General features: G+C 37.3%; 1 protein-coding gene across 1 annotated transcript in view; it reads left to right on the forward strand.

The window, feature by feature from the left end:
- The window catches only part of DGKI (diacylglycerol kinase iota), a 356,177-nt gene that overhangs the window by 179,056 nt on the left and 150,801 nt on the right, over window positions 1–26,320 (forward strand). Inside the window, exons 15-19 of the mRNA XM_064574919.1 lie at window positions 114–192; window positions 8,850–8,905; window positions 9,851–9,913; window positions 18,721–18,794; window positions 20,230–20,341. Coding sequence (XP_064430989.1) covers window positions 114–192; window positions 8,850–8,905; window positions 9,851–9,913; window positions 18,721–18,794; window positions 20,230–20,341 — 384 coding nt within the window. The remainder of the gene's footprint in view (window positions 1–113; window positions 193–8,849; window positions 8,906–9,850; window positions 9,914–18,720; window positions 18,795–20,229; window positions 20,342–26,320) is intronic.

Here is a 26,320-nt window from a genome sequence, read left to right on the forward strand (position 1 = left end):
GACTTATCTCTTTCCCAGGGACTGCCCGAGAGAAGGTTTCTGGTGTTAGGCTTCATTTTACTCTTTCTGCCTGGTTACGCACCACTTCACCTCTACTTTGTTCCTCATTGCAGCTTCCTCTGAATGTTTTCAATAATTACTTCAGCCTTGGATTTGATGCCCACGTCACACTGGAGTTCCATGAATCCAGAGGTGAGGACAACGTCCCATTCCCATCTCCCAGGGAGGAAGTTTCCAGCAGGTGTTTTGCATGTTCCCTTCTGTTTGCATATCACTTAAGTATTGACAGTGTGCATCAGTGTTGTTCATTTTAACTTTCGTGATGACCCTGGGAGCTAGACAAGATAGGAACTTGTTACAGATAGGACCCTGAGACCTAGTTGTTTAGGGTCTCAGAGATGTAAAGGATGACATCAGATGGATGTTCCAGGTCTCAGACTGCTAATTTTTAAGTTTGACTAGAAACTTTGAGGTTAGTGAACTACTAGGAACTGATAAAGTTTCTTTCATTTGAGTCATTAAGATATTCACAGCTTCTTGAACCACCGATTGTTGAAGTCCAACACTTTATAAACCAGGGCCATTGAAATCTGGCAGCAAAAATATACAAGTCCTCCCTGGGTGCAGAAAAGAGACAGCAGTCATCTTAGAACAGTAGGGGAGCTGATCCGTGGTTTAGGTGGAAAGAAAGGGTGGTGATTGGATTGGGGGTGGAGGTGCTGGGAATGCCCATCGGACAAGCTAGAGGGGTGAATGAGAGCCAGTGGTCATGTCAAGGGCCAAAAGAGATGGTGGCAAGATTGGGGAACAAAACCATTTTTGAAAGAGAAATAAGATGAAATAATGGCACGCAGTTATATACTTCATCACATTTCTTACGACATTCAGAGCTGAGAAAGTTTAGGATCTGGGCTTATGTTTTGAATCCCCAATCTTCTGTGCTCAAGCTCACTCACTTGGTGTGTCTTCATCTCTCAAAATCTCTTATTAATGTAACTATATACATCTGTGTCTTTGCCTGTATCTACTTCTGTACCTAGTCTCTTGTGAATGTTAATATATAACCAAAACCATGCCAGGCAGTAGGTTAGTGAGTGTGTTGTGAGATAAAAGTCCATACATGAGAGGATTATTTTACTTCTTTTCCTCCAGATTCTTCAAGAGCATCAGTGGTTTTAACTCCTGGAATTTGAAGTACAGAGACCTAAAAGTTAGAATTCAAATGTCCAGATTCTAGTAATAACACAGAGGAAATTCTGATAACACTTCTATGCACTAAAGGTCAAGAGTGGAGTAGTAGGATTAAGGGTGTTAGAATAAAAAATATAAGTGAAGTCCAAACCTGTAATTCTCTTACTGAGATCAGCAATTTTGGTAGGCTTTGCCTTCCTGCTTTCATAAGGCTTTGAGGGTCAAATGCTGTGTCAAATAAAAGCAGTACTCAGCGTAATACCCTCCATCCTCCATCCATGTCGATGTAAATGGTATGTTGGCTAATTGAATTTAAATTAAATAATAAAATAAAATAAAATAAAATAAAAGCAATGCTGATCGAAGAGAAAGCCATAGTTTGACTTTTCCCTCTGAAAGGTTGGTTGATAACAGAACCACAAATATCAAATACCCAGATCAGAAACACCACCACCCTCCCATTTCCCTGCCATGGACAGCTCTTGGAGGTAGATATTCAGGGAGTCCTACTTTAGAGCCCACATTTATAGTCTGTTGGTCTCCCTATATTTTAGGATACTTGATTTGGGGAAGTAAATGGAGATTACTTTCCTCATTTCTTAACCCATTTTTTTCCCTCATATTCTTCAGGAGACTCTGGCTCTGGGCTTCCTAATAAAATCCTTCAGTTTCTTAACAATACTTATAATTATCACCAATGCATGCATCTTCCAAAATAGACATCCTGGCATGAAAAGGGCCTAAATGAGTAAGTGGCAGACAGTGAGCTCATTTAAGGGAGCCTAATATTTTGTCTAATTAATCTGACAATCTCCTAATGATACATTTCCTTGTACTATGATGAAACTTTCGTGTCTCAGAGTGAAGGGAACAGAGAGAGACATCAAGGAGGAAAGACCAGGCTTAGAAGAGAATTCTTGAAGGAAAGTGACTTTTTTTTTACAAGTTGTGGGACTATTTCATTTGAAAAGGAATATGCAAACTGTGGTGTGTATATATATATATATATATATATATATATATAGTATAATATATGTGTGATTATAAAACAATTGGTTAAAAGATGCAAAGCATTAGTCTTATATAGATTATTTCTGAGGCTTAGTGTAAGTGCTTTCAAGCAGCATGAAATGGAATTGCAAACATTTGACCTGCAGGTAAGCTAGAGCCCTTGAGGAAAACCAGCCACTGAAGAGCTGATAAGAGAAAACTGATGTTGACTGAGACTAATAGCTGCAATATTCATGAAGATGGTATAGAGATAAATATCTACAAAATGTTGGAAACAGATTTGGTTGATATGCCTATATCAGAGGTGTGGACTTCTTAGTACCTGTTAATCTATTTACTTTGCATTAATTTATGATGAAAAGTATAATTACACAAGCTAATTTTCTTTTTTTGCTTTTGCTATTTTCTGTTTATTTGGATTTTCCCCATATTTTTACCTGGATAATCAAGAAATCTCAAGCTCACCTGCAAAAGGAAAAGCAAGATAGTATGGCTACATTTTCAACAGGGGCAGACTTATTTCTTTTGGTATTAAGTGGCTATTCTCAAGCCAAGAACACTTCAAACTGCTCTCAAATGCAGACACTCACAGTTTGAGACATCATGACAAAACTTGTATCATTTGCCATGAAATACTTGGAGGGTGACCTCATGAGAGCCATTTTAAAAAAAGCCTCATGAGAGCCATTATAAAAAAATGAGCTTGTATAGAATAACCTATTAAGTATTAATAAAAGATGTGTGTGTGTGTGTGTGTGTATGTACTTGGGAATTATTCTAATCTATCTATATGAAGTGGGTAATAAATACAAATCTCACTAAGGCAGAATCTTTAAAAATGTAATTGCAGAAGCAATTTTTGGCATAGATGTGAAATAGCCCATCAAATAGAGGGGACAATTAAAAACATTTGAGATAGTTTATTGGTGGTATTACTGTTTAAATGCTTTTAGAATTACCAGTAGAAAATCAAGCGAGGAGTAAAGATAGTCTTAACATTTTGATTGACTTTGTATAAAAAGAATGCAAACATTTGAATAATTTGGGTTTCTATATTTGATCAGAAAGTAGGTTTAGTTCATTTGATTAGAAAATAGAGATGCTTTCTTCTTATTAAAGTGGCTAAACCATGCATGGTTGAACTGTTCCTTGCATATCAGAAAGTGCAGTCTTTTGGAACAGGATTTGGAGATGTAACAGAATTGGCGATTTAATTTTTAGCTGGAGTCTTGCCCAGAACTTTAATAATTATTGCATTATGACAGTGCTTGAGCAAGTAGATTGAAAATATTCCCATCTATTAATGTATAGCCATGTTAACAATGATTATGGTTATCAGGTGGCAAAGTTAGGTCTCACTTTGCCAGCTATATGAATTAGATTCTCATTTTTTTGGACATGAAGGATATTAAGCACCTCAAACATTTAGCCTGAGGTTGGATGCTTAAATTTTACTGCCTCACTGAAATTACTTACTCAGAGGAGTTGAACCTTATGCTACAAGGTCAGGGAAATACAATTATGATTCTAGAGGAGGCAGTATTTAAATTTGATTTAAAATTTACTATTTTCACTGAATATACAGAGACATGCGGATCAGCATGTTTTCAAGGATTATGTATGTTTCATGATTCATATGGAGAATGAACAGATTTCTTTAAAAAGACGTTTCAATGGCTTGCTAAATTTCATCATCACCCTCACTGCAAAGCACACACTCTCAGTCTTAGATCTAGGTACTGAGACTCAAACATTTGAGAAACTCTCACTGTCCAAGGTTCTCTGTCTATAACCTTTTTTTTCCATTTTGAACCTCTGCATGGCACCTACCCTTCATTCAAGATTCAAGTGTTGAATCTTGCCTCTGGAACTCTTTTGATCATTCCCTTTATGTGTGACTCTCACTTCATCTGATATAGGCATATACAAAAGGATGTTATACTTTCATTTTCAAATTTATCTCTTCCACTCTAAACTCATGCAGGCAAAAGACCATATCTTCTTATATTCCCTTTGCCGAGTCCATGGCTATCTCAATAAGTGTTAGTTACAGTAATGGAGACTGTAATCAGAGGATAGGCCCCATATATAATGTAAAAGGTAACAGTAGAAAGGAATATATAGTAGGGATAAGATTAGTTGTATAGGCAGTAAATAATACAGGAATTTGGCAGGGAAAATCTTATCAGGGGAAATTTTCCAGAAAGGGTAAGAGGGAGCTGAGAGATAAAGGAGGAGTGTGAAATATGTAGAAAAGAAGTAAAATGGGTGAGGGCATTTCAGACAGCAAAGTATAGAGGGACAAATGAGCTTGTGATAAAGATGGGATGACCAATTAATACATAATGAAAGAGTTTCGGTGTTAGAAAAATGGATAATGTTGGTAAAACTACTTGTCCTTAATGGGAGATGATGTTGGAAGACAAGACTTTTTTGGATATATACAATTTGAATTGAAGGTGGCATTGTTAGTGTAGGCATAGATTTTGGGATTGTTTATGTATATATAACTGAAGTCTTAAGATTAGGTACATACCTAATGCAGAGGAATGTAGTGTGAGTTTTGTGCAGTTCAAATTGCTTATTGATTTTTATAAACATAGACTTGAACTTGTATTTATGAATATCTCCTCTAATATGCCAGACCAATTACAGACAAAAGTAGAGTTTAGGATCCTATTCTGATGGCACAGATGTTATTGTGTTGTACATAAAAATAGGATTAATATAGTAAGTCAATGGAATGGAAGTTATCCAGAACCTTATTATCGCCATAACTGGATTATATCTAGAGCCAAATCACTTAGGTGATTTAGATGATGAGATTTGGGAAGTTTGAGTTAATAAGATTTAGGTGAGATTTTTGGGTTTTGAGTTGATGCCCTAATGGGGATGAGACCTTTGGGGACCTTGGAAGGAATGAATGTTTTTCATATGGGAAAGATGTGAATCATAGAGGTCAGATGGTGGGCAGTGGTAGGTAGAATTTTGGCCTTTATGACCTTTGCTATTGGTATCATTCTTGTTGGTCAGGTTATTTTACATGGCAAAAAGACTTTTTTAGTGTTATTGAGGTCAGTAATTAGCTGACCTTATACAGGAAGATAATTCTGGGTTATCTGAGTGGACCCAATGTGATACCATGAGCCCTTCAAAGCTTAAGTGGAAAGTTAAATAGGAAGTCAAAGAGATGTGGCAGAAGGGGAGTCAGATAGATTTGAAGTGTGAAAAACATTTGATGTGCCCCTGCTGGCTTTGACAGTGGAGGGGATCCCAAGCCAAGGACTCCAGGAGGGCTCTAGAAGTTGAGAATGAACCGTCGCCAACAGCCAGCAAGGAAAAAGAACTTCACTTCTCCAATTGCAAGGAAATAGGTTTTGCCAACTATCTGAATAAACTTTGAAGTGAATCCTTTTTTTTAAAGATTTTATTTATTTATTTATTTATTTATTTATTTATTTATTTATTTATTTATTTAGAGAGCATGTGCAAGTGGAGAGGGCAGAGGAAGAGGGGAAGAGAGAGAATCTCAAGCAGACCCCACTGAGTGTGGAGCCCATTACAGGGCTTGATCTCACGACCCTGAAATCACACCCTGAGAGGAAATCAAGAGTTGGAAGCTTAACCAACTGAGCCACCCAGGCACCTGTGAAAGTGAATCCTTTTTAGAGCCCCCAGAGAAGACCTGCAGGCTGACACCTTGATTTTGGCCTTGGAAGACCCTAAGTAGAGGACTCAGGAGAGCCCAGTCCAGATTCTGGCCTAGGGAATAAGAAAACAAATGGATGTTTTAAGCTGCCACGTTTTCAGGAATAGAAAACAAATACAATTAATGTTGGTGTCCAATCAGATTATAAATAGGCTAATGGCCTAGACATACACAGTGAGCATTTAGATCTCACTTGGTTATACCCTGTCTTTGTGGAAGAGGAAGATGGGCAATGGAGGAACTGTAGCAGTAAGTCATGGATGCTTCCACTATTGGGATCTTGGGATAATTTGAGTATTATTGGCATTTCTTGAGAATGGCCTTTCATAGTTGACCTCATACCAATTAACAGATAAAACTTCCTTAAGGAACAAGAATGCTTAAACTTTCTTACTGTCCTTTCCCAATTCTGTGAGCCCCCTTTTCTGGATATAGTTGGGGACCACGTTCCTTGGACCTTCTCAAAGACCTGTCAGTTCTTATACATACACATAGACATATTCAGCCACTCAACACGTTAAAAGCCAATAAGGAATGATTAAGTACTGTTATTTGCAGACTGTCCCTTGCTTTCTTAGGGACTGGCATCTGCAGGGAGTAGGGAAGCTCTAACACTACCCAACATCTCTCTCAGCTCCAGCCAACCTTTGTTTCTGAGGCTTTTTGGAGTAGGGTAGATATTAAAATGGAAAAAGTGTTTAATCATCAAGACAGGCTCAATCAGGGAGTCAGGAGTATAATACCATTATACTGTCAGCAGAGATAACAGAATTTACCTCCATCTTTTCTATTTTCAGGGCTAAGGAATATGTGTGACTCTTTTCCTACCTCATTATCTTTCTGACACCTCTCTAAATGCTAGTGTCTTAACTTGTTTAGTTTTACATATTAATTGAATTTTATCTAGTTAAATTACATCTGAAGTGACTGTTTTCATCAGCTGTGTCAGTGAAATCACCAAAAACTCAGTTTATTTATTAATTTTATTCTACTCTTTTGGTTCTTACAAAACATTTTTGATCTCTTGGGAGAAAACTATTTCTTTAAAGGGGAAAAAAAAACAAAAAAACAAAGCTTAGGCTCATAGGAAAACGCCTTAAGAATGTGAACCTTTTCCAAACCATAAAGTACTGTTCTAAAAAGTACATGTTAATAGTTGATGTATGATTCACTTGATAGCTGCAGATGTTAGTGCCCTGAACAAGTTCTATGCCAGAACTGTGGGTGCCATTTTCCATTTTCTTATTATAACTTGCTTGATAGCCAGCTCTGACCTTCTTTCTTTCATTCCTTTTAAAATTAGGGATTATGTACCCATGATAAATTGCATGGCAACAGAAATTCTAATTTTGCCTCTGGTTCCATAAAGCAAGAGTTAATGCAACTGAAAATGGTACCCAGCCAAATTTGAGTTAAGAAAGGTTAAAAAACAAACAAACAAACAAACAAACAAACAAACAATGTTACTTAGCAGCCAAATTTATCCTAAAGGCCCATACTGTAAAAATGGTGAATTCTGGGTCCACAAATGGGGACCAGGGAGACAGAGCACTAAGTACCACTTTTATCACTTTTTTTTGTTTAGTCTAACCTGTAAATTAACCTTTAACTTTTGTTTGATTTTGTTTCTAGGGTTCAGAGTACTTAATTCAATAGAATAGAGGGAATGTTTAAGGAGAGGTATGAGATACAGAAACTTAAATATGTAAAAACTCTCAAGAGTCAAATTACAACATACGACTTTTTTTTTTAAGTTTGCAAGCTTTCACTCAGTTTCCATGTTATGTGCTAATATTATATTCTAATAATCATGAAAATAATCTAACGATCCTAGGTCTAGGATTATTCCTTGAGATTGTGCAGCTCTTACTCTATGGCATCTTAGTGAGGGAGCTCTGTGCTACTTTTCTTCATCTAGACAATTGTTGAGATTTGCCGTTCAAACACAGGGCCAGGACTTGAACAGTTTCAGCTAGTCAGCCAGCTGTCTGTTGAGAAACAATTTGAGGAGAGACCTTGCCCTAAGAAGGGATTAATGAGCATATGGGATAAAATAGCAGAAGGCAAAACATTGACCGTGGGTCCCATTGGAATGTCTTGGAATTCTATTAGGAAGAATGTAAGGAAGTAATTTTTCACTTAGGGATTTTATAATCCCTTATATTTGTGTGAACATTCTCTGATGCAGATTCTTGTTTAACCTTTTTTGTGGTCTTCAACCTATGTAACAAACAGGACCATACTCAAAATTAAACCATTTTTCGCCCACAGCCTTTGCTGTCATATGCCCTGAATCCATTTAGCAGTTCCCCTGCATATATGTATATTTATGTATCTCCAGTAAATCAATTTTTCAAGGCCTGTTACAAACAAAAGCACAGATAGTAGTTAGGAGGTTTGGTAAAATGTGAAAGCAAATTCTCTATTAATTTTGATCCAAATTTCCAGTATTTAATTACATTTGGAAGCTGCACACATAGTTTATAGAAGATGTGCCCGATGGAGGTCAAAGCAGATAATCACCCCTCATCACCCTCCTTTGTCCTGTCACCCTTGCCTTGGATCCCTGCCAGCCCTCTATTCTGAATAGAGTCCAGAGTGTCTCAACTTTTAATGTTAAGCACCTGGAGAGCTTGTTAAATCATGATTCCTAGACACCACCCCCTAAACATTATAATTCAGCAGGTCTGGAATAGAGCTAATAATTTGCATTTCTAACAAACTTCCAGTTGATGCTGATGCTGCCATTTTGGGGCTACACTTTTGTAGCCCTGGACAACTATACCAACTGGCCTGTAACTAAGGGAAAGATGATAATAAGGCTGTTGACTCTATTGGATCTGTGGGGTGGGGAGGGAGGGGGAAGAAGAAGAGTGTTAATGGAAGTCACTACCTTTAATGAGGTCTCCATAACAAAACTACCTGTTTCCTTTCACAGAAGCAAATCCAGAGAAATTCAACAGTCGTTTTCGAAATAAAATGTTCTATGCAGGAGTAAGTATATCTTCTATTTTATAATTATGTATTATTTAATACTAATTAAATACTAATTACTCATTGGTAATAAGGATACTAACTATATGAAAAATCATTATCCATCTCAGATGTTTCTAAATATTTCTATGTATGATTACAGTTTAATGCCTTGGTTTACAATTAAGATGTATTTAAGTTGGTAGAAAGGGAGCTGGTGTTCATCGTCTTTGAACTTCAAAGCTTGAAGGCTTCCTATCATATGGAGGGGATGATATTCAAGGAGCGATAAGAGAAACATCAAAGGCAGTCTAGAGAATGGGGGAGTTAGGCAGACCGAAAGATGTATGGAAAGTCTTGGGTAAGAATGTGGTTTGTACAGGAGTACATATGCATCAGTGTTTGGAGGAGAAATTGGCAGAGGCTGGGCAGTTTCTCGTGGAAGCATATATGTGAATAAAGGACGTCTTTTTTCCTTCTCCTCAGGGACATCCCTGGGGATGAATGGCCAGAAAGGGGGGGAGGTGTGTGGAAAGGCCTCCAAATTACTGATTTTAAAAAAATGTAGTTTAAATTTAGACCACCGGATAGAGAGAATTGAAATAAAAGGGGAGAGGGTGAAGCAAGACATTCTTAGTGGCAAGTTAAAGATGATATCAGCACCCAATGGTCAAGTAGGAGGTCAGGAAAGGTCATCAGAATAAATCTTCCAACTGACCCTTGGAATTACCTACTTTTTAACTTTTCTACTGTGTTCTTAAATTTTATTATAGGTTATAGTTTGAAAACAAAGAGAGTTTTCAGCTTGACAGCCACTGCATTTGGCTTTGCATTTAGCAAGAAAAGAACTTCTTTATATTTTCAATAATTTAGAAGCATTAGGAACTATTTATAATATGGAAGCAAGGATTTGGCATAACCATGTGATTAAGTTTGGTTTTTCTCCTTTATTTCTTTGTGGTATAGGCGGCTTTTTCTGATTTCCTACAGAGAAGTTCTAGAGATCTATCCAAACATGTTAAAGTTGTTGTAAGTATTGAACATGTTGACTCAGTTCATTTGAATATAAATAAACATGCTGCAAAAAACATACCCCAAATACCAGTTTATGTACTTAGATTAATCAGTGGGTTACATTAATTCCAGAAATCATTTAATGTAGTTCATTCAGCCAACATTTCTGAGAATATAGCCCTGTGTTGGCAACTGTCTTAGTTGCTGGGGATGGACGGACAGCTAGTTTCACTCCTGAAGAAACTCACAGTTGAATCGCAGAGACAGGTACGTAAGTCATTGCATAACACTGTAGTTAATATTGTTGACTATGTATGCAGTATGGTGGTGGCGCAAAGAGGGAAATGGAAACTGACTGTGGTGGGTTCAGGGAAACTTTCATCAAAGAAGTGATGTTGAGCTGGGTCTTGATGTAGAAATAGGTGCTCACCCAACAAATATCTTTATTTCAAGGCTACTTGAGGACTCTCCATTTTAGAAAAATGCATTCATTTTATTTTTTTGTGATGATTCACTCTGTAGGCTAGCCAGGTTTCTTCACCACTGAATGGTTTGTTTGTTTTTGGTGCTATTTCTTCCTGAGTTTCTATCCCAGGTTTTTAGACACGCACTGAGAGAGGGAATATTACCTTTTCTCTAGGAGCTGTACTTTAAAATAGCGTATCTTTAGGGGCACCTGGGTGGCTTAGTTGGTTAAGCACCTGACTTTTAGTTTCTGCTCAGGTCATGATCTCAGGGTCATGAGATTGAGCTCCAAGTCAGGCTCTGAGCCCAGGGCAGAATCTGCTTGGGATTCTCTCCCTTTCCCCTTTCCCTCCCACTCCGCCCCTCTGTGTGCATGCCTGCTCTCTCTCTCTCTCTCTCTCCCTCTCTCTCGCTCATAAATAAATAAATAAATAAAATATTTTAAAAAATAAAATAGCGTATCATTAGTTATTAAGAAAGACCTAAAATGCTTCCTTATAGCAACCAAGTTAAAAGGAGCAAACAGGACTATTGTACATAATAGTCTAAGGAGAAAGAAAAAGAAAAAATAAATATATGATGTAGAAGGAATGTGATATAGAAATGCTTGAATTTATCATAGCATAGATAAAGAATAGATTATGTGATGAGAGGGGACAGAACAACAGAAATACATGAGAAGACAGAAATACAGAAAAATATACATGGGTGTATAGAGGAGCAGGAGAGGGATACAAATTAAAATTTGTAATCACCATGCAGCAAAAGCAGTTCTAAGAGGTAAGTTTATAGCAATTGAGGCCAGGCCTATCTCAAAAAAAAACAAGAAAAATCTCAAGCAACCTAACCTTACACCTAAAGGAGCTATAAAAAGAACAACAAAGCCCAAAGCCAATAGAAGGAAGGAAATAGTAAAGATTAGAGCAGAAATAAATGAAATAGAGACTAAAAAAGCAATAGAAAAGATCAATAAAACCAAGAGCTGGTTCTTTGAAAAGATAAACAAAATTGGTAAACCCTTAGCCAGACTCATCAAGACAAAAAGAGAGAAGACTCCAATAAATAGTCAGAAATGAAGGCGGAGGAATAATAACCAATACCACAGAAATACAAAGGATTTTAAGAGAATATTATGAAAAATTATATGCCAACAAATTGGACAACCTAGAAGAAATGGATACTTTCCTAGAAACATATAAGCTTCTAAAACTGAATTAGGAAGAGAGAGAAAATTTGAACAGACCAATTATTGGCAATGAAATTAAATCAGTAATCTAACTCCTGCCAAACATAAGTCCAGGACCAGATGGCTTCAGGGTGTGAATTCTACCAAACTTTTAAAGAAGAGTTAATACTATTCTCAAACTATTCCAAAAAATAGTTGAGAAAGGAAAGCTTCTAAATTCATTCTATGAGACCAGCATTACTCTGATACCAAAACCAGACAAAGACACCACAAAAAAAGAAAACTACAGGCTCCTATCTCTGATGAACATAGATGCAAAAACCTTCAACAAAATATTAGCAAACTGAACTCAATAATACATTAAAAAAAATATTCACCACAGTCATGTGGGATTTATTCCAGGGATGCTGGAGTGGTTCAGTATTCACAAATCAATCAACATGATACATCACATTAACAAGAGAAAGGAAAAAAATCACATGATCATCTCACAGATGTAGGAAAAGCATTTGATAAAGTACGACAGTCATTTATGATAAAAAGTCTCAACAAGTAGGCTTGGAGGGAACACACCTCAACATAATGAAGGCCATATACAAAAAAACCCACAGCCAACATCATACTCAATGGTGAAAACAGAACTTTTCCTCTAAGATCAGGAGCAAAACAAGGATATCCACTCTCATCACTTTTATTCAACATAGTACAGGAAGTCCTAGCTGCAGCAATCAGACAAAAAAAAAAAGAAATAAGGCATTTATATTGGTGAAGAAGTAGTAAAACTGTCACTATTTACAGATAACATCATAATGAATATATAGAAAACCCTAAAGATTCCACACACACACAAAAATCTAGAACTGATTAATGAATTCAGTAAAGTCACAGGAAACAAAATTAATACACAGAAATCCGTTGCGTTTCTATACATTAATAATGAAGTAGCAGAAAGAAATTAGGAAAACAATTCCATTTACAACTGCACCTAAGGAAATGAAAGACCTGTACTCTGAAAACTGTAAAACACTGATGAAAGAAATTGAAGATGGCACAAATGGAAAGATATTCCATGCTCATGGACTGGAAGAACCAATATTGTTAAAATGTCCATACTACTCAAAGCAATCTTTGGATTTAATGCAATCCCTATCAAAATGCCAAGCATTTTTCACAGAACTAGAACAAATAATACTAAAATTTGTGTGGAACCACAAAAAAACTCCAAATAGCCTTTCTTGAGAAAGAAGAACAAAACTAGGGGCACCTGGGTGGCTCATTCAGTTAAGCATTTGCCTTCGGCTCAGGTCATGATCCCGGGGGTCCTGGAATTAAGCCCACATCTGACTCCCTGCTCAGTGGGGAGTCTGCTTCTCCCTCTCCCTTTGCCCCTCCTCCCCAGCTCATGTTCTCTCTCGCCACCTCTGTCTCTCTCTCTCTCAAATAAATAAAATCTTTTTTTTTGAAAACAGAACAAAGCTGGGGTTATCACAATTCCATATTTTAAGATATGCTACCAAGCTGTAGTAATCAAAACAATATCAAACTGGCACAAAAATAGACACATAGATCCATGGAACAGAATAGAGAGCCCAGAAATAAAGCCATGCTTATATGTCAATTTATGACAAAGGAGGCAAGAATATACAATGGGGACAGGACCATCTCTTCAACAAATTGTGCTGGAGAAACTGGACAGCTACGTGCAAAAGAGTGAGACTAGACCACTTTCTTACACCACACACAAAAATAAACACAAAATGGATTAAAGACCTAAATATGAGACCTGAAACTATAAAACTCCTAAAAGAAAACATAGGCAGTAATCTCTTTGAGATTGGCCATAGAAACATTCTAGATATGTCTCCTGAGGCAAAGGAAACAAAAGCAAAAATAAACTACTGGGACTACACCAAAATAAAAAGCTTTTACACAGTGAAAGAAACCATCAACAAAACAAAGAGGCAACCTACTGAATGGGAGAAGATACTTGCAAGTGATATATCTGATAAGGGGTTAATATCCAAAATATGTAAGGAATTTACACAACACACACAAATCCAATTGAAAAATGAGCAGAGGACTTGAATAGACACTTTTCCCAAAGAAGATGTACAGATGGCCAACAGCCACGTGAAAAGATGCTTAACATCACTAATCATCAGAGAAATGCAAATCAAAGCTACAATGAGGTATTACCTCACACTTGTCAAAATGACTGGAATCAAAAAGACAAGAAATAACAAGTATTGGCGAGGATTTGGAGGAAAAAAAGGAATCCTTGTACACTATTAGTGGAAATCCAAATTGGTACAGCCACTGTGGAAAACAGTATGGAGCTTGCTCAAAAATTTAAAAATAAAAGTACTATATGATCCAGTAATTCCTCTACTGGATACTTACCCAAAGAAAACAAAAACTCTAATTTGAAAAGATATATGCACTATGTTTATTATAGCATTATTAACAATAGCCAAGATATGAAAGCAACCCGAGTGTGCATTGATAAATGAATGGATAAAGAAGATGGGGTATATATATATATATGTATGTATGTGTACGTGTGTGCGTATACATACATACATATATACACACAATGGAATATTACTCAGCCATTAAAAAGAATGAAATCTTGCCATTTGCAACAACATGGATGGACCTAGAAAGTACAATGCTAACTGAAATAAGTCAGAAACCACACGATTTCAGTCCTATGTAGAATTTAAGAAAACAAATGAACAATAAAAAAAAACAACAAACAAAAGCCTCTTAAATACAGAGATTGAACAGGTGGTTGCCAGAGGGGAAGTAGGTGGGGAGATGGGTGAAATAAAGGGGCCTAAGAGGTACAAACTTCCAGTTAAAAAATAAAATAAAATTTTATTTTATTTTATTATTTATTTATTATTATTAATTTATTCTTTATTATTATAAAAAATAAGATAAATAAAATTTCATGGACATGAAAAGTACAGCATAGGGAATATAGTCAGTAAGATTATAAAATGGTATTTGGAGACAGATGATGACTTCACTGGATGAGCACTGAGTAATGTGTAGAGATATTGAATCATCATGTTGTACATCTGAAACTAATAACACTGTATGTGAATTATACTTCAGTAAGAAAAATGTGTACTCACCAATTAGTAAAGCACATGTATACAACAGTCATTTATGATAAAAAGTCTCAACAAGTAGGCTTGGAGGGAACACACCTCAACATAATGAAGGCCATATACAAAAAAACCCACAGCTAACATCATACTCAATGGTGAAAACAGAACTTTTCCTCTAAGATCAGGAGCAAAACAAGGATATCCACTCTCATCACTTTTATTCAACATAGTACAGGAAGTCCTAGCTGCAGCAATCAGACAAAAAAAAAAAGAAATAAGGCATTTATATTGGTGAAGAAGTAGTAAAACTGTCACTATTTGCAGATAACATCATAATGAATATATAGAAAACCCTAAAGATTCCACACACACACAAAAATCTAGAACTGATTAATGAATTCAGAAAACAAATGAACAATAAAAACATGTTTCCTAGGAAGACATCAATCTCCTGACTCAGTTGAAATAAGAGACAGAGGCCATTACTACTGGTGTCAATAGCCCTTGGCATCGCTTTCAGGTAGTTCAGGTCTCATACAATTGCAGTGAAAACAAGCATCTTTTAGTAACAGAGACTCTTGAAAGTACACGTACTGCTTTCTTAAAGCCAGAGGCAAGAAAGACAGTGGTCCCCTGAGCTATGAAGGTCTTTTATTGATAAAATTATGCCTATTAAAGTAACAGCAACCTCCCTGTTTCTTCAGCTGGCAACCCAACCAAAAATAAACTTGCCCTACTTTTCCAGTATGTTTCACATTGAGAGGAATGGTGGTGGCACCTGCTCAGGGGTCAACGCCATATTGAATGTCATTTACTGTTCAAATCAGCTGCAGTGAAATTAACCTCTGTATACTCCCTAACCACTTACCTCCTGCATCTTGCAGTCCCCTGGTGATGAATATCTCACTCATGGGTGGCTATATAGCAGGGATTAAAAGACGGTTGATACCCAGGAGAGACTATGGACTCCGAGAAACAAACTGAGGGTTCTAGAGGGGAAGGGGGTGGGAGGATGGGTTAGCCTGGTGATGGGTATTAAAAAGGGCACGTTCTGCATGGAGCACTGGGTGTTATGCACAAACAATGAATCATGGAACACTACATCTAAAACTAATGATGTAATGTACAGTGATTAACATAACATAATAAAAAAAAAAAGAAGAAGATAGCAGGAGGGGAAGAATGAAGGGGGGGAAATCAGAGGGGGAGACGAACCATGAGAGACGATGGACTCTGAGAAATAAACTGAGGGTTCGAGAGGGGAGGGGGGTGGGGGGATGGGTTAGCCTGGTGATGGGTATTGAGGAGGGCACGTATTGAATGGAGCACTGGGTGTTACACGCCAACAATGAATCATGGAACACTACATCAAAAATTAATGATGTAATGTATGGTGATTAACATAACATAATAAAAAAAAAAAAGATGATAGCAGGAGGGGAAGAATGAAGGGGGGAAATCAGAGGGGGAGACGAACCATGAGAGACGATGGACTCTGAGAAACAAACTGGGGGTTCTAGACGGGGGGGGATGGGAGGATGGGTTAGCCTGGTGATGGGTATTAAAGAGGGCACGTTCTGCATGGAGCACCGGGTGTTATACGCCAACAATGAATCATGGGACACTACATCAAAAACGAATGATGTAATGTACAGTGATTAACATAACATAATAAAAAAAAAAGGTTGATACTACAAGTCAAAATATCTAATAATCCAAATGCAAAGAGGCCAAAATGGCTGCCAGATAACTAGGAAAGACTTGGTATCAGTCAATACAGGCAAGATTCCAGGTGAATTGGTTTGTGTAATCCTGTCTTGTGTGTGTGTGTGTGTGAGATGAGAAAAAAAAAAAAAAACCACATTAGAAACCAAATCTAAATATTTAGGATTCATTCCTAGGTCTACCTTTATGAGGTATATGACTTTGGGGGTATCCTGTGACCTTTCGGAAGAGTTTGCTTTCCTCGTTTAAAACAGGCATCATAAGACATGTCTCTGAAACCACAACTACAGACCATTGTGATGTGTCACGCAGGGACACAGGATATTTCTGCAAGGACATCACTGTATGTTTTTTGAGTGAGAGATGGAACGGATAGTAGATTAGCTAGAGCGATGCAATGTATAGGTAACAACGGACCATCTCATCTTTGCTGCAATGTGAAGTCAGTATTTCGGAGGTAGTAATCTCTCACAGAAGTGTAGTTTGTATGACTACTACATCAGAAAAGCATAGGACAATAACAAAATCCTCTGTACAGCATTATTTTTTCTCTTTCCCATGTCTTCTTCTTCTTTTTATTTATTAGTACGTGAGCTTGTGTATAGGAACGTATTTTATGTGCAGATATTTTCCTTCATGTGTTTGAAATAGGAGAAAGGTTAAAAGCTGCTGTTCTTTCTTTCCCAGATTTTATTTATTTATTTATTTGAGAGAGAAAGAGCAGGAGCAGGGGGGGAGGAGGCAGAGGGAGAAGCAGGCTCCCAGCTGAGCGGGGAGCCTGACTCAGGGCTCCATCCCAGGACCCTGAGATCATGACCTGAGCCAGAGGCAGTTGCTTAACCATCTGAGCCACCCGGGTGCTGTTCTAAAGACACACAAAATTTAAAGGCAGTAATATGTAAGAAAACTTTGTGAAGCATGATTCATGGTATATTGCACTCTTTTATAATTTGATAAATTCCCAGAATCACTGACATGTTTCCTAGGAAGAAAAAGTAGAAAATTTAAAAAGATTTCTGTTCTAAATACAATAATTTTACAGTTTCTTTTTCTGTAAGGTAAACAGTACTGCTTTGTATTTTATTTTTAAAATTTTAGTTACAACACTCAATTTTGATAATTTAAGATATTTTCCTTGGTATAGTCATGTATCATCTCATTCCAAGTGCTTACATTGGAGACTGCATGTTTTCTTAGTGTCTGAGGATATTGTAAAAACACCTTCAATCAATATCTAGAATATGATTCTACGTAACATTTTAAAATAATTTGTTTATTTAGGGCTGTATTATTTCCTGGAAACAATTTTTGGAGCATGCCCATGAAAATTAGGCTGCATTAAGATGAGCTGGGAAAACAATGAGATGCTAAAGCTAGTAGAATCACTGTTCTTAGCCTGAACACTTTTTTTAAAGAAGTCTTTAAAAATTCACAGGAAGCTTGGGAATGCATTACTTTGCTCTCCAAAAGAGAAGATAATGGGGAATTCTGTGGTGAGGTTTTGGGGAGAGCAAATACAAAAGTACACCTTTGACATTGAGAAGTCTATAGTCGCGACCAGAGTTTTCTTCTTTTGACTTTTGTCACCAGTGGGAAATGAGAAAGGGAAATGAAAGCCTTTTCTTTGATTAGTCAGAGGATGCTCAAGGGAAGTGCTAACCGGTGAGGGAAGCTCCATACAGAGGTATTGAGGCCAGGCCAGACTGAGGCCCTTGAGACACCCAGGGTCACGTCCAGGTCCAGGAAAGCAGTTTATCTCAGAGGACCAGTCAACGTCTGTAAGACATTAAATGTGTAAGAGCAAATCCCTAATGGAGATACCACTGATTTATAATAGTTTTTTTAAAAGCTTGCAATATACAGTCCTCTTAAACAGTTTTCAAAATATTATGTTTGGTGTTTTCAAAATAAAAATTGATCTCAGAAAGCAAATAACTATCCCGGATAACTTTGGTGGAGATCCCTACTGCCTGAACTTTTTATTCCTTTAAATGTTCATAAATCTTTTAAGGTTGATACTACAAGTTAAAATAGCTAATATTCCAAGGTTAAGAATGATGGCAGTTCCTTTGCTTATGAAGCCAGAGAAAAACTATTTTGGTCAAATGGCAGCTTTGTTTTTTATACCAAAACAAAACCATGCTCTGAACCCTGGGTCTGCTAAAGTTCTAATCAGAATGCATTTTCAGTCATAAGGCATGCACTTAAGCGAGTTGAGGGCAAGGAGAAGACCAGGATATATATTATATATTATATATATGCATAATACATAATATATATATTAGACTTGTGACTACTTCAAAACCCTTTTTCTACTTTGATTGTTGCAGTGTGATGGAACAGATCTCACTCCAAAGATTCAGGAACTGAAGTTCCAGTGTATAGTATTTTTAAATATACCCAGGTAAGCTCTGTTCATCCTTTTTCTTTGGTTTGATGTGAACTCCGTTTGACTTGAGGTTATCGGGTTTCATTATAGAAAATGTCCAGGGTACAAACAGTGAAAGTAAGTTATCTTACTGGCTCATTAGGGGTTTCCAGGTCTGATCATTTTGTTCTCCTCCTCAGTTTGTTTAGTGTTCTGGGTGGTGGGTGGGTGGTTTTTATGTGATGTGGCATGCGTGGTATACACTTATCCATTGTTAAGAAACGCAGGCACCCCTATTTACTGGAACATTTTAATATAATTCTCATTTACTGATTCCCTCTCCCTCCCAAGAATAATAGACTTGAATAAAGCCCTGTTCTCAGTTTCCCAAAAGCTGTTAGGAAACCATCCAACCTGATTTTAGCATGGAACTCATTCAAAATTGCTGCTAGATGATTGCTTTGAAAAAATAGGATCAATTAGAGTAGCATTTTCTAGCCAGGATGTCAACTCTCTTTGGTGCTATTATGTTCCTCAGGAGAAAGGGATATTTAAGATTAACTAGACTCAAAATAAGCACATTATCTCAGTGGTACAAAATTAGAGTCTGGGCTCCCAAGGCAAGATTTTGGAGGGGATGAATCTATGACCCTTTGTTATTTGCAAACCACACGACTCAAGACACAAAATCTGCAGATAGGTTCTATTTAGACTGAATTTAATTGAAATGAGAATTGTATGTAAATCTATGGCTAGGAAAACAGTCTCCTGATTACTTTTGGCAGTACTCTGTATAGTCACCTACAATCCTATTCCAGAATGATTTTCATCTTCGTTATTTCCATAAAAGATCTAGATTCTCAGGAAACATTATTTTCTCAGGAAACATTAGCTTCTTTAATTTTTTTTTCTCTGTTTTTCTTCTTGCTCCCCATCTCTCCATTCCTTTTCCAATTTCCTTTACTTCTCCTTCTTTTTCTTCATCTCTTATCTTTTCCCATACCTTTCTCCTCTTCCTCAGCTACCTTTCTCTGCTTACCTTCCCGGTGGTTATTTATTATCTTAGTTATGCACATAATGACCATTGTGTACCCACCTCAGTTTCTTGGCCCTTTTCTGCTGGGATGCAATGTCTTCCTCCAAGACCAAATTCTGGAACCGCCTATGGGTAACTCACAGCACGTCATAGAAAACAGACATAATGGATCACTGAGTGAGAAATGTTAATAAATAATGAGTTGGGGGATAGTTGGGCACCAAGAGACGCTTGTGTTATAAAATTGTGGCCATTTTCACAGATGGATATTTGGAAATGATAAGACCATTTTCTTTTCTATCAGAAGGTATGTACCAAGAACAGAAAACTGATCTTAGGTGAGATACATGTTGGATCTCACTGTAAGGTAATACCTTATGACAATTGTGAGAGCGATGGAATAAATTTAATTCTGTTTTTAATCTTATCTTGCAGATATTGTGCTGGCACAATGCCCTGGGGGAACCCAGGAGATCACCATGATTTTGAACCTCAGCGTCATGATGATGGTTATATTGAAGTCATTGGGTTCACTATGGCCTCTTTGGTGAGCAATGCAATATTTTATTGAAATGAAATACATTTTAGTTCCAGAGTTTATTCATCTCATAGATTTTTGGTTTTTGGCCTTTAATTTTCTCTCCTGTTTTACCAATTTATAAAGTTATGCAGTATAGAATTGCTTGGGGAAAAGAAGAACAGAAGATAATTCTTTATGTCACTCAGGAAATTGATGCACAATTGATTGAATTTCAAAAATAAATATTATTTGTTAATTTTCCTGATTAATTTTCTACCAGAATGAAATGCAACATTTTTATGGAAATTAGAGAGCATTATGCCCCAGAAATACCTCAGCACTAATGCAGAAACCTTGCCATTTGATACCTTTCTGTTTCACTGAGGACCTACCTTTGTTTAGGTAGAAAGGAGGGTGGTCGTTTGCATTCATCTTTATCTTGCCTGCTTACGAATGAGGTGGATATCTCCATTATCACAAAATACCTGAATAAAGAAAGACATCATTATTGTGACAAAGATGAATATTCATTTGCTATAGCGTTGAAATCACCTTTGCATTTTAATTTTGTTTGTATTAAATTGTGAATTATAGCGTAAGGGCAATTTCAAGCAGGTTTTTTTAAATTTTATTTTAATTTTTTATTATTATGTTATGTTAATCACCATACATCATTAGTTTTTGATGTAGTGTTCCATGATTCATTATTTGCATATAACACCCAGTGCTCCATGCAATGCCCTCTTTAATACCCATCACCAGGCTAACCCATCCTCCCACCCCCCTTCCCCTCTCGAACCCTCAGTTTGTTTTTCAGAGTCCATCGTCTCTCATGGTTTGTCTCCCCCTCCGATTTCCCACACTTCATTCTTCCCCTCCTGCTATCTTCTTCTTCTTCTTCTTCTTTTTAACATATAATGTATTATTTGGTTCAGAGGTACTGATCTGTGATTCAACAGTCTTGAACACTTCACAGCGCTCACCATAGCACATACCCTCCCCAATGTCTATCACCCAGCCACCCCATCCCCCCCACCCCCCACCACTCCAGCTACCCTCTGGTTGTTTCCTGAGATTAAGAATTCCTCATATCAGTGAGGTCATATGATACATGTCTTTCTCTGATTGACTTATTTCACTCAGCATAACACCCTCCAGTTCCATCCACGTCATTGCAAATGGCAAGATCTCATTCCTTTTGATGGCTGCATAATATTCCATTGTATATATATACCATATCTTCTTTATTCATTCATCTGTCGATGGACATCTTGGCTCTTTCCACAGTTTGGCTATTGTGGACATTGCTGCTATAAACATCGGGGTGCACGTACCCCTTCAGATCCCTACATTTGTATCTTTGGGGTAAATACCCAGTAGTGCAATTGCTGGATCATATGGTAGCTCTATTTTCAACTTTTTGAAGAACCTGTTTCCCAGAGTGGCTGCACCAGCTTGCATTCCCACCAACAGTGTAGGAGGGTTCCCCTTTCTCCGCATCCCCGTCAACATCTATTGTTTCCTGACTTGTTAATTTTAGCCATTCTGACTGGTGTGAGGTTTGATTTGGATTTCCCTGATGCCGAGCGATGTTGAGCACTTTTTCATGTGTCTGTTGGCCATTTGGATGTCTTCTTTGGAAAAATGTCTGTTCATGTCTTCTGCCCATTTCTTGATTGGATCATTTATCCTTTGGGTGTTGAGTTTGATGAGCTTTTTATAGATTTTGGATACTAGCCCTTTATCTGATATGTCATTTGCAAATATCTTCTCCCATTCTGTCGGTTGTCTTTTGGTTTTGTTGACTGTTTCTTTTGCTGTGCAAAAGCTTTTTATCTTGATGGGGTCCCAATAGTTCATTTTTGCCCTTGCTTCCCTTGCCTTTGGAGATGTTTCTAGGAAGAAGTTGCTGCGGCTGAGGTCGAAGAGGTTGCTGCCGGTGTTCTCCTTTAGGATTTGGATGGACTCCTGTCTCACATTTAGGTCTTTCAACCATTTGGAGTCTATTTTTGTGTGTGGTGTAAGGAAATGGTCCAGTTTCATTCTTCTGCATGTGGCTGTCCAATTTTCCCAACACCATTTGTTGAAGAGACTGTCTTTTTTCCATTGACATTCTTTCCTGCTTTGTCGAAGATTAGTTGACCATAGAGTTGAGGGTCCATTTCTGGGCTCTCTACTCTGTTCCACTGATCTATGTGTCTATTTTTGTGCCAGTACCATACTGTCTTGATGATGACAGCTTTGTAATAGAGCTGGAAGTCCGGAATTGTGATGCCGCCAGCTTTGTTTTTCTTTTTCAACATTCCTCTGGCTATTCAGGGTCTTTTCTGGTTCCATACAAATTTTAGGATTATTTGTTCCATTTCTTTGAAAAAAGTGGATGGTATTTTGATGGGGCTTGTTTGAATGTGTACATTGCTCTAGGTAGCACTGACATCTTCACAATATTTGTTCTTCCAGTCCATGAGCATGGAACGTTTTTCCATTTCTTTGTGTCTTCCTCAATTTCTTTCATGAGTATTTTATAGTTTTCTGAGTACAGATTCTTTGCCTCTTTGGTTAGATTTATTCCTAGGTTTCCTATGGTTTGGGGTACAATTGTAAATGGGATCGACTCCTTAATTTCTCTATCTTCTGTCTTGCTGTTGGTGTATAGGAATGCCACTGATTTCTGTGCATTGATTTTCTATCCTGCCACTTTACTGAATTCCTGTATGAGTTCTAGCAGTTTTGGGGTGGAGTCTTTTGGGTTTTCCACATAAAGTATCATATCATCTGCAAACAGTGAGAGTTTGACTTCTTCTTTGCCAATTCAGATGCCTTTTATTTCTTTTTGTTGTCTGATTGCCGTGGCTAGGACTTCTAATACTATGTTGAATAGCAGTGGTGATAGTGGACATCCTTGCCATGTTCCTGACCTTAGGGAGAAAGCTCTCAGTTTTTCCCCATTGAGAACGATATTCGCTGTGGGTTTTTCATAGATGGCTTTTATGATATTGAGGTATGTACCCTCTATCCCTATACTCTGAAGAATTTTGATCAAGAAAGGATGCTGTACTTTGTCAAATGCTTTTTCTGCATCTATTGAGAGGATCATATGGTTCTTGTTCTTTCTTTTGTTAATGTATTGTATCACATTGATTGATTTGTGGATGTTGAACCAACCTTGCATCCCAGGGATAAATCCCATGTAGTCGTGGTGAATAATCCTTTTAATGTACTGTTGGATCCTATTGGCTAGTATTTTGGTGAGAATTTTTACATCCATGTTCATCAAGGATATTGGTCTGTAATTCTCCTTTTTGATGGGGTCTTTGTCTGGTTTGGGGATCAAGGTAACGGTGGCCTCATAAAATGAGTTTGGAAGTTTTCCTTCCATTTCTATTTTTTGGAACAGTTTCAGAAGGATAGGTATTAATTCTTCTTTAAATGTTTGGTAGAATTCCCCTGGGAAGCCATCTGGCCCTGGGCTTTTGTTTGTTGGGAGATTTTTGATGACTGCTTCAATTTCCTTAGTGGTTATAGGTCTGTTCAGGGTTTCTATTTCTTCCTGGTTCAGTTTTGGTAGTTGATACATCTCTAGGAATGCATCCATTTCTTCCAGGTTATCTAATTTGCTGGCATATAGTTGCTCATAATATGTTCTTATAATTGTTTGTATTTCTTTGGTGGTGATTGTGATCTCTCCTCTTTCATTCATGATTTTGTTGATTTGGATCCTTTCTCTTTTCTTTTTGATAAGTCTGGCCAGGGGTTTATCAATCTTGTCAATTCTTTCAAAGAACCAGCTCCTAGTTTCATTGATCTGTTCTACTGTTCTTTTGGTTTCTATTTCAATGATTTCTGCTCTGATCTTTATTCTTTCTCTTCTCCTGTTGGGTTTAGGCTTTATTTGCTGTTCTTTCTCCAGCTCCTTTAGGTGTAGGGTTAGGCTGTGTATTTGAGACCTTTCTTGTTTCTTGAGAAAGGCTTGTATTGCTATATACTTTCCTCTCAGGACTGCATTTGCTGTATCCCAAAGATTTTGAACAGTTGTGTTTTCATTTTCATTTGTTTCCATGAATTTTTTTAAGTCTTCTTTAATTTCCTGGTTGACCCATTCATTCTTTAGTAGGATGCTCTTTAGCCTCCATGTATTTGAGTTCTTTCTGACGTTCCTCTTGTGATTGAGTTCTAGTTTCAAAGCATTCTGGTCTGAAAATATGCAGGGAATGATCCCAATCTTTTGGTACTGGTTGAGACGTGATTTGTGACCTAGGATGTGATCTATTCTGGAGAATGTTCCATGGGCACTAGAGAAGAATGTGTATTCTGTTGCTTTGGGATGGAATGTTCTGAATATATCTGTGAAGTCCATTTGGTCCAGTGTGTCATTTAAAGTCTTTATTTCCTTGATCTTTTGCTTAGATGATCTGTCCATTTCATTGAGGGGGATGTTAAAGTCCCCTACTATTATTGTATTGTTGTCGATGTGTTTCTTTGCTTTTGTTATTAATTGGCTTATATAATTGTCTGCTCCCATGTTAGGGACGTAGATATTTACAATTGTTAGATCTTCTTGTTGTATAGGCCCTTTAAGTAGGATATAGTGTCCTTCCTCATTTCTTATTACAGTCTTTGGTTTAAAATCTAATTTGTCTGATATAAGGATTGCCACCCCAGCTTTCTTTTGGTGTCCATTAGCATGGTAAATCATTTTCCACCCCTTCACTTTCAATCTGGAGGTGTCTCTGGGTCTAAAATGAGTCTCTTGCAGACAGCATATCAATGGGTCTTGTTTTTTTATCCAATCCGATAGCCTGTGTCTTTTGATTGGGGCCTTTAGCCCATTTACATTCAGGGTAACTATTGAAAGATATGAATTTTGTGCCATTGTATTGCCTGTAAGGTGACTGTTACTGTATATTGTCTGTGTTCCTTTCTGGTCTATGTTGCTTTTAGGCTCTCTCTTTGCTCAGAGGACCCCTTTCAATATTTCTTGTAGGGCTGGTTTTATGTTTGCAAATTCCTTTAGTTTTTGTTTGTTCTGGAAGCTTTTTGTCTCTCCTTCTATTTTCAATGACAGCCTAGCTGGATAAAGTATTTTTGGCTGCATATTTTTCTCATTTAGTACTCTGAATATATCATGCCAGTCCTTTCTGGCCTGCCAGGTCTCTGTGGATAGGTCTGTTGCCAATCTAATGTTTCTACCATTGTAGGTTACATTATCTCTTCTCCCAAGCTGCTTTTAGGATTTTCTCTTTGTCTCTGAGACCTTAAGTTTTACTATTAGATGTCAGGGTGTTGACCTATTTTTATTGATTTTGAGAGGGGTTCTCTGTGCCTCCTGGATTTTGATGCCTGTTTCCTTCCCCAAATGAGGGAAGTTCTCTGCTATAATTTGCTCCAATATACCTTCTGCCCCTCTCTCTCTTTCTTCTTCTTCTGGGATCCCAATTATTCTAATGTTGTTTCGTCTTATGGTATCGCTTATCTCTTGAATTCTGCCCTCGTGATCCAGTAGTTGTTTATCTCTCTTTTTCTCAGCTTCTTTATTTTCCATCATTTGGTCTTCTATATCACTAATTCTCTCTTCTTCCTCATTTATCCTAGCAGTTAGAGCCTCCATTTTTGATTGCACCTCATTAATAGCCTTTTTGATTTTGACTTGGTTAGATTTTAGTTCTTTTATTTCTCCAGAAAGGGTTTCTGTAATAACTTCCATGCTTTTTACAAGCCCAGCTAGTATCTTTAAAATCATCATTCTGAACTCTAGTTCTGACATTGTACTAATGTCCATATTGAGTAGGTCCCTGGCAGTTGGTACTGCCTCTTGTTCTTTTTGTTGAGGTGGTTTTTTTGTCATTTTGTCCAGAGGAGAATAGATGAATGAGAGAACAAAATGCTAACAGGGTAACAACGTCCCCAGAAAATATACACTAAACAAATCAGAGAAGACCTGAAACTGGGGGAAAAGAAAGGGAAAGGAAAAAAAAAGATAAAAACAGAACAAAACAAAAAAAACAG

Source organism: Mirounga angustirostris, unplaced genomic scaffold, assembly GCF_029215605.1.
Source record: "Mirounga angustirostris isolate CCGP_5_RB_7025 unplaced genomic scaffold, mMirAng1.0.hap1 SCAF_12, whole genome shotgun sequence".
Lineage (NCBI taxonomy): Eukaryota > Metazoa > Chordata > Mammalia > Carnivora > Phocidae > Mirounga > Mirounga angustirostris.